Genomic DNA, 9,788 nt, shown 5'->3' with positions numbered 1-9,788 from the left:
GGTTGCATGTTGTTTAAAAGGTTGCATGTTGCATGGTGTTTAGTTGATTTTAACCAACCATACGTGGCCTGTTTTCATACGCACTTACTAACTTTAGTACTTTCTATCAATTATTGTCCTTCAGCTGTGCTCTCTTAAATTTCGATTCTGTTGATTTCTCCACAGTTATGAACACTAACCTACGTTGGTTATAAGTCCTGAGATATGGGCGATATAGCACCAGCGTTGAAAGCTGCTCTTCCCCCAATTTATATAAATAAGCCGATGCACCCATAATTCTGGCACAGCGATCCCAATATCGTCCACCTTCGCATTTAGTGAGAGGGAGAATAGGTCTGTCGTTAATTGAGACTGCGCCTCCTTCATGGCGGAGCCGAATCCATATCCAACAGCCAGAGATGATGAACAGCAAGTATTGTTCAACGCCACCCGCCATAAGCATGAGCTCTTGCTGTTTGAGGGTCTTCCGGCGTACACATGCAGCGGCTGCAAAGAATACGGAGCCAACAGGGGTTACAAGTGTAATATTTCTTCTGGTTCTAAGTGTAAGAATTTCACTCTGCACGAGGCCTGCGCCGCTCTCCCAGATGCCATCCAACACCCGTTTCGCAAAGACGTGATCATCAAGTTTCGTTCCAAGACGTTTCTGAGGCATCACTGCAGTGCCTGCTGCGAGGTGATTAAAGGTTTTGTGTTCGAAACTGAAAGGCATAACAGAAGGTTCCATCCCTTGTGTATGGCGCTTCCTAAAATACTCAACTACGGTGGGCACGCAAATCACAAACTCAAAATTGTGACGGGTGATTTAAAGGGGAAAGCATACACTTGCAGCGCCTGCGATGGTTACATCCGTTGCGGTGGTTGGAGATATCGGTGCGAGGATGTGGCGTGTAAGCTTTACGTGGATCCGAGCTGCGCTAAAAATGACATTTTTGGACTCTCAGAGCATGGTATTCAGCGAGTTGCATCCATGGGTCCCACCACACCCACATCTCGCGATAAAAGAGCTGGTTTGGTTCGGTCAATCATCAGTGGAGCAGCACATCTGGCGATAAAAGAGCAGGTTTCGTTCAGTCAATAATCAGTGGAGCAGTAAGCGGGCTCTTCGGCTCATGAAGTAGTAATATTTTGGAAATATTTTTAAATTTGCAATAAACATAAATTTAGATTTATTTTATACTTAGGACATGAATATCTATATGTAAGTTTTGGTTGTTACTTAAGCTTCAGGACCAGAGTTTTTATTTGTAAGTCTGAAGTCATCTTTATTTGATTCTCTTGTAAATTTCACTCATAAAAATGAATATTTATTTGTAAGTTTGTCATCATTTTCATCTTGATTGTCATCTATTTTGATTTTATCATTTTATCTTATTTTCTTGAGCTCTAGTTTTTACAGCATCTCCCAATTAAAAGTCTTTGGTCCAATTCTCCTCTATATTCTTTTGTGAACATAACCTCACTGATTTAATTATCCTCCATACCCTAAGAGTTAAACCCATCATTAAGACAAAGAAAAGAGCAATGCCTCAAATACTATTGCCACAAAAACATAGCAGTTAGCGGTCACCAATATCTGCATCTCTCCATAAACCACACTCAAATTAAAAAATAAAAATAAATGATACATGGTTTTCAATTATCTTTCTGTACTTTTATCCTCTGTTTGATGCAATATCATGCAGCGTGATTATTTTCGACACTCAGTACTTATATTTTTTTGTGGATTATATTCATAACTTCTAGCGTCTTCCTGACAATGGTGAATGATAAAAGCAGGAGGGGCAAAGTAACCGTTTAAGGTTTCGAACAATCTACTATTATATTTAAAATATTAAGGAATTCACTGAAGGAGATTAGCAAAAATTACTAGGTTTTCGAATTTTATGAATTGATGATATTTATCATTATCATTGGATAAAAATGAGATGACTGGTTTTTTTATTTTAAAATTTTATTTTTATAGGTTGAAAAGACAGAAGAAAATTTTTAGAATGGGTATTTAATATATAAAGTGAAGTAATTTTAAGAAATTTAGTTTCAAGCTAGTGCATCTATATAAATTAAATGTTTGATAAATGTACATAAATATTGAAAAAAACTATTTTATTATGCAACTTATACCACTGAAGTAATAAAAAATCATAAAAAATAACTAAATTATATTTTTAAGTCTAGATTAACTTAGCTCAATATTGTGGCTTCAACTTCCTTAACTAATTATGTTTTAAATAGTTGATCTTTTGCAAATTTTGGTCCGGGTTTCTCTAGCTGGTGAGATATTGAAGAACTCGCAAGATCACAGAAAATCCAAACTCTCTTAAGGAAATAGATTTTTTAGATATGATATATCAAAAGTTTCTCACGAACAAATTCAACATAATCAGTGAATAAGGAAACATTCAAACAAATGAATTGGAATTCAAACAATCCCTTCCAATTTGATGAAATAAACAACTCAACATGAAACCCCTAGGAGGATACCAAAATTTGAATTCAGGAGCCCAAAATCTCATATTGGCACCTCTGATTATGTAATTAGCACACCTAAATATATCAAAGCTCCACAAAGTCCTAAGTTTGTCGACGAAAAATGGAAGATGAAAACCATAAGGCTACTAAAATAGATCTAGAATTTCAAATCATGAGAACTGCATTCCTCTATGGTAAGGCCTACTACATGAACTTTAGCTTCAGGAATAATGAGTCAAATGACGATCATAATCACCTGAAAGATCTAGCAAAATAACAATAAATGCTCTTAGAGCTAGAGCTAAGAATGATAGCTCGTCCATGGGTCAATCCCCATTACAAGTCCTCCACCAGGGTCGATCTTGAGGGTGATGCAAATCCTTTGTGGGATGAGAATCCTAGGATCACCGTTAACAACAAATCCTTGTTGATTAATGCAGAGGAAATGAATGCCCTCATTGATTATTTTCCCCATCTGATAAAACTGGCAATAGAGATTCAATTGTTGGTCGTTCACTGTGAGCTATAGAATTTGGGATCATATTTGATTTCAAGATTTACTCTAGACTCCATCACAACTATCCTAGATCTAGACGAGAAGGTGGGGAAATGGGTAATAGTATACATGGAGGATAGTTGCTTAACAGCTGCCATAATACTATCACCAAATACTCAATGTACATGCTCAATGTATATGTGAGAGTTGTAGAAACCATTAGATGAGATTTTAAAAGCTAAAAGCATTTCATGTAGTTGCATACATCACATGATTTATGTGGTTAGTTATATATTGCACGCAAGAGATTATCTAAACCTATGGCTACAAGAGTCAAATGTGGCTGAGAAGCAGCAACATATTATGACATTTTAACTGTTTTCATATGTTAGTGTCAAAGTTAAAGTCAAAGTTAATAATGGTGAAATTAAAAAATTATGTTATTAAGTAGATAAAATAATAGTTTTTAATGAGAATAAATGTTTAGGTTGATAGGCGTTTTTTCTTGAAAATGCTGAGGCCAAGCTTTGTCTAACCTTTTCTATTTCTATTGGTCTGACATCTGTCCTTTTTCAAGATCCCATCAGCGTTTATTCCCTCAAGTTTCATTTATCCGCTCATTTTTTATTTCCTCTTTCGACAGGGTATCTATAGCCGAATTTTACTCTTTACCCTCACCAATCACTCCCATGATGCAAAATTAACTGTTTAGTGGAGTGAGCATTTGGTTCCATGATTTTACTTTGTATCTCCTACATTTGAAATGCCTCAAATCCCGAAGTTTTCTCGAAGGCGCAACGATTCTATGTACTGGTGCGTGATTTCAAATTGAAAACTCGACTAGCAGTGAAGATTCCTTCCTCTGCAAGGACATTCTAGAGGTGGGTAGTCTGCATCATTGGAGGGAATTGTGGGTATTGTGGGAATTGCGGGAACATGGGGTCTCAGGATTGTCCGTTGTGCTGGCTAATGGCAGGCGCTCGCTAGGCCGATTGAGCCTTAGCAGAAACCATGCCAGTGTGGCCATAACGAGGATGATTCCGGCTGGGGCCTATGTTAAGCCCAGGAGGTTAGAGGAGTTATGCCACGTAAATATGTAAGGACCCATATGACCACATTTTCAATGTGAGAGGGCTTGGGCTGGACGCTCAGAGGACGCGATCAAAATCAGGTGTGTATTTTTAATTTTTGTTGCACATAAGGGATTCGAGGGCTAATGATAACAAACTACAGGGATTTGGGCCATTTGGAATTGAACTTATGCTCATTAGTCATCTGTGGAGGCATGTTTATATGTTGGGAGGATTTTATTGGATGTAATTTTTTGTGGGCTCTCTGAAACATTATTTCTTTAGTTGGGTTAAGAGTAGTATAGAAGAGGGCCAATGAAAATTGTTTATCAAGATATTGTTTCGACACGTATAGATTATATTGATCAATTTTACTTCTTAATTGTAAAGAGCAGCAATTGATGTCTATGTTGAAATTTTCTTTTTCATCTTGATTTCTATCAGGTGAATGCTGAGGGTTTTAATGTTGGATCAATAATTTACTTTTTAATTCCATGTGCAATGTCTGTCGCTACAAGATTTTGGTTTTGGGCTCTAAAAGAACCAAGTGCATCAATTAGTCCCCGCGTTCAGTGCTTTTTTTATGTCAAAAATGAATTAATTTTTTCTTAATCACAAGGTATGGCTATTTTAATGAATACAATTGTTTAGGTATTTGTAAAAAATTATAAACATGTATTTGAGTTTCATCTATAAGTTTACATAGTACTCCACTTGTTGAACTTAATGGTGTTTTTTGTCTGTTTTTTACACTCTTACACCACTTGTATATGCTTATTTGAGATTGAATTTAAGCCCATGTACTTTTGAGTAATTATTAGAATGTTACTATTGGTTTATTGTTATGTTGTTATGCACTGAACACAAAATAACATGATAAACCTTTTGTAACTCCTTATACGTTACGAGAGTACCTCCCCAAATAACCACCATTATATAAGTTTGTGTGCACAAGATTTACCTTTACATATACTTACATATTCACTCACGATGGGCCTATTCCCACTATCAATGCTACCTTCTATTTACATAAATTTTTTCAGTGGGAGGATAACCAAATCAAAGTGTTTATGCCTAAATTTGGGCTACTCTCTATAATATTTAGATCATTTTTTCAATAGAAGGAAAATTAAACCAAAGTGGTTACATCATGATTTCTTGCCGCATATTACATCATTATGAAGATTGCTACACATATGAGTAGTTGATGGCTGATTGCAAATACTGATTGCCTACAAGGTAGAATGGCATTATATACTTGACATTCTATTTTGTTTTTCTCTAGTGGTCTTCTATTTCTTTTTATGGCCAAGAAATAATCTGATTCCATTCTAGCATGTGATGCCATAATTTTGTTTTACTTTCATTTGGCATAATTAGGTCCTTACTGTTAAGAAATGTACAGAGAAATTCTCTCGCATGTATCATGGGAATATACTTTCTCACTGGCTTGTCATTTCTAAATGTAGGAATATCTGCAATAGAGATGAAACTGTACTAATGCACATGAATTCTTGATGATCAACTTCATCAAATAGTGATGGTTTCATTTATGTCATTTGTCTTTTAAACTTCTAGGCTTCCTACACAATTTGAGCACGGCTTGGGTTCATCTTAAATTATATACATGCCTCTGTGTGTATTATTTGCAGATTGTAGTTTATTTCTATAAAAAACTGGTAGGTGGCTACTGTTTGGAATAGGGAAAAAGTATCCTACTTTATGCCCGAGTTTCATAGGAACTATTGTTGTTTGATCTAGCTGCTAGAGATTCATTATATCAGATCTTACAATTCCATGGCAAATTAGCCATTTAGTATCTCCACTTTTTGGTTTAATTTAACCACTTTAAGGTTATATGCAGCAAAACTCTCGTTTCTTTGCAACAATGTGCATTTATTTGTTTATAATAAATATACTGTCAGATGTTAGGGTTTTGTACAAATAGGATGGATAGAAATCCAGATATGTGTAGTCCCAATCATTTTCCCTTTCACAACTTGATGACTAAACATCTTAATTATTTTTTGTCATGCTTTGGCAGAGTCTGTTCCCAATCTCGACTCTGAAGCATCTGAAAAGATGAAACATGGTGTTTTGTCTTTTCACTTTCGTTTCCACATCCATGAACCCTTGGCTTAAGTTTCACACCAAACTATTTCTATAAATTTATGACTACTTAGGATACCTTACGTAGGTTCAACTTGATGGATTATATATAACTGAGCTTGAAATCCTTAAACTTGGGAAGAGGTTTTAATGGACCCTCTTAGTGTTTCTCTTAATAAGGAGATTGCATGATCATGTGCTCCTAAACATGGATCATGTCAAACTGAAGACAACTTGGAGGAATACGAGGGTGGGGTTTAACAAAATTTCAAAGAGATTGGATAACTTTTTCATTTGTTGAAGAAGGTAAAGTATGGATCCTGACCATGTTGAGATAATTCACCTATTTTCAATCCATTTATGAAGAACTCTTTGGTTTGAAATCTTTGTTTAAAAGTTGCATGGGGTTTTGAAAATAAATTTATCCAAAATGAGCTTAGGCATTTGGATTGGGTTGATCAAATATTGTGTTGAGCTAATTCTTCCATTTTGGAGATCAAACACGAGCCCCTCATTTAACGTTATAGTTTCTTCAAATATGAGCTAATCAGGTTCATTTTGTTTGTAGAATGATAAGTAGGTGGATGCACTTTAGTTTAGTTAGAAGTGAGAAAAATATCCTAAACAGTAGACTGATCAACTTTCCTTTCATTACTTGTGTGTCTCTGAACATATGGGCATATATCTAACACATTCTTGTAACCCTTGGGCAAGACCCTTTAATATCTTTTGAATCATGAAAATTTGAAAATCAAATCAGATAAAGATGAATCGGGTCTTTGGCTGAGTCACCATGCATATCAGCAAGCTTAATAATGCAAGGGATGTGCCTTTGGATTCGGTCAAGGCAAATTTCCTTCTTACACAGTTGAAATTGGATTGTCTGCAAGTCTTTTTTCTAACTGGGCATGTCCTGGAGGGTCATAGCCATCCCCACTCACATTTGCTCCATTGCCTTCCCCATAAGGCTCTTCATGAGCAAGTATAGATAGAGTATCTGTTTAAACTGGCTGAGTCTCCCCCCAGTATTCTTGGGATTCGGGATTATAGCCTGCCAATTCTCCATCTTCTCTTCGAACTCATCCTCCTATTTTGTCTTCTCCTCCCATTCATCCAAAATCTTACAGATGCATGCATCTTTTCCTTTAGTGTATGATGCCACCACTTTGCTAATGAGGTGTTCTAAAGGCTTCCTCCCACGCCTAGGTTCCGAAGTGCTCGAGTCTGTTGCTCGAGTCGACTCCCTACCCCTTCTGTTGGGTCCTCTTCCATGTGCAAGTCGAGCCATCTCTTCTTTGTTTCATGCCTGTTCACACACGAAATGAATTAACTCTCAGGACGTGGTCTCATGCCTCTCCGGATTGATGTAGGTTCTGCTTCCCTCGTGCATCCCATCGCAATTGCCTCTGCCCTAAGATGTATTGCCTCTCCTCCGCCTGGTGTAACTGCACCACTCTTCTACCACTCACTTTTCTTTCTCGCCTGCCTTGCGATAGTCTTACCACCCCCATAGTTTTTCCAATGCTCTCACCTACTCACAGGGGTGTTGTCATAGTGCTAGACCCAATTTACGCTCACGACTATCACAACCAGCCTATCTAGTCGAGTTACCGTCACTCCCAATCACATTGCCTTCCCTCGCCCCTATGCCTAGTGTTGTTGCCTCGCACCTTTGCCTAGAAGAGTTGCCTCACTTCTCTGCTCCTCCTGTGGCCATTGCTCATGCTTAGACTCAGTCTCCCCACCCTCATTGGTATACCAACTATCTCGCTTGCTCAGAGGAGAGTTCTCTAGATCCCAACCCCGATTTTCTCTCATGGCTCTCGTCTCTGGCCCAAAAACGATCACCATCCCCCCCAACTAACGTTGGTCTCCTCATTCATCCCCCCAATTTCCCTCCCCTGTCATCTCTCGCACCCCTTAGCCATGAATTAACATAGTTACCATAATAATGGGCTTGAAAGGCCAAGATACATACCCGGAAACACTTTGTTAAGACCGTCGCTGGTAGCTTCGCAAACTTGCGCCCTCGCTCCTCCGTCCTCCCATAATCTCAACTATACTTCTCACTCTTTACTGAATTCTTTCATAATCCCATTCAACCTTGCTCTGTCGCATCACCTGTCCTGCCTTAGCTGCCTCACCTCCTTCTTCATCCTGGCCATGCCTACCACTTCTCCCATCTCTTCTGTTAGGTAGCATGCGGGAGGCCACCGCACCCATCGCCATGAGCATGTGGGGGGTGGTGGGTGGTACCCTTCCCTTAAACATCATAACTACCATGTCTAACCAGTGTCCTCTCCTGCCTCGAGCACGCACCCCGATCGGGGGTGAAGTTTTAATATATGTTATTAATACAATCTCTTTTTCATTTTTTATAATTGCTCCATTGATGGTCATACTTCTCTGAACAGATGGGGATATGGGCATGTATGTGACACATTCTTGCAGCCCTTGGGCCTTTAATATCTTTTGAAGTAGAGAAATTTTCAAGATGGATGTAATGATGTTAAGCTCTATAACCACTCTCTTTTGCATATCCCCATTTCCTGAGTAGTGGTATTCAAAGTTGGATTAGGTAATAAAAGTGTTGCATTCACAAACAAAATTTCCAATTAGTTGAATGTAGGACTTTTGTGACCTCTCACTTTATGTTACAATATCCCCTACATGCCACAAGACATGTACATCCTATAAATGTGTTAAAAAACCTACACAGATGAATCTAGCTAGTAAAGGTCGAACACACAACTTTGCAGAGAAAAAACACTAAAAGAAAATCGAAAGAACAAAAAGAATGATTGATTCAGAAAATAGGTTACAATGTTCATGATATAGCATTACTGGGTGAAGATCCCAAGGTAATGCACCATAGTGGTGATCAATGAGAGGACTCAACACCTACAGCAAGTTCCGGAGAGAACTAGCCAGTTGCGGAGTGAAAGAAGGAGAAAATGAGGGAGTAAATTGTTAGATGATCCAAAAATAAAATATTATCATAGGTTATAAAGTTGGAATAAAATAATTATTAATTTAAGATATTTAATTAATAATTATTATTCTAGAATGTTTAAATATTTAATGGAGACATTTAGGATTAGTATATTGTTGTAACAAGATATGACTCTCCAAATGTGTCGTATCTTAGGCTCTATTTTAGGAGATTAGTTAGCTAGTTGTTTTGAATAGCATTTATTGTAAATGGATACTTTTTATTTAATAAGTGATCCATAATTAGAGGTAGTTAGGACATTGAGCTTATAAATAGCTCATTGCAAGAGTGTTTTGTAGTTCGGGTGTAAATTCTTGCAAAATCAAATATGTAATTGTTTTTTTCTGATTAATAAAATTACGTGTCTGATGACACTTCTGCCATTGTTGTGGTATCAGAGCTCTAGTAATGATATAGTTGATGTGAGGAGGAGATTCCAGCTCTACAAGTTTTTGGAAAACTCCATTGAATTGATCAGCAAATGATTGGTATGGAAAAGAAATTTTATTATTAATTTTAGATTTTTAAAATCTGAAAATTATTTTTTATTATCAAAAATGTCCCTTCGTTTTATTTGGGAGAGCTACTTCTTGCTGAATATTGTGAACCAGCCCTATCTATTTTACATTCAATGAAGATTCTGTGGGAT

General features: G+C 37.2%; 1 protein-coding gene across 1 annotated transcript; it reads left to right on the top strand.

Moving 5' to 3' along the window:
* The first annotated feature begins 237 nt into the window (after nucleotides 1–237).
* On the top strand, nucleotides 238–1,232 carry LOC149200611 (uncharacterized). The gene has a single exon (XM_089399606.1). It carries the CDS (start codon nucleotides 365–367, stop codon nucleotides 1,079–1,081), a length of 717 nt encoding a protein of 238 aa, XP_089255732.1. The 5' UTR covers nucleotides 238–364; the 3' UTR covers nucleotides 1,082–1,232.
* The last annotated feature ends 8,556 nt before the right edge of the window (nucleotides 1,233–9,788 follow it).

The sequence above is a fragment of the Pinus tabuliformis genome, chromosome 2_1, assembly GCF_031772625.1.
Source record: "Pinus tabuliformis cultivar Carrire ecotype Pingquan chromosome 2_1, CPIR1, whole genome shotgun sequence".
Lineage (NCBI taxonomy): Eukaryota > Viridiplantae > Streptophyta > Pinopsida > Pinales > Pinaceae > Pinus > Pinus tabuliformis.
Note: the sequence above shows the minus strand (reverse complement) of the source record. Positions and strands in the feature narration are given on the sequence as shown.

Excerpts from the sequence above, each read along its gene's own strand:
- LOC149200611 (XM_089399606.1), top strand. The coding sequence starts at position 365 with ATGGCGGAGCCGAATCCATATCCAACAGCCAGAGATGATGAACAGCAA.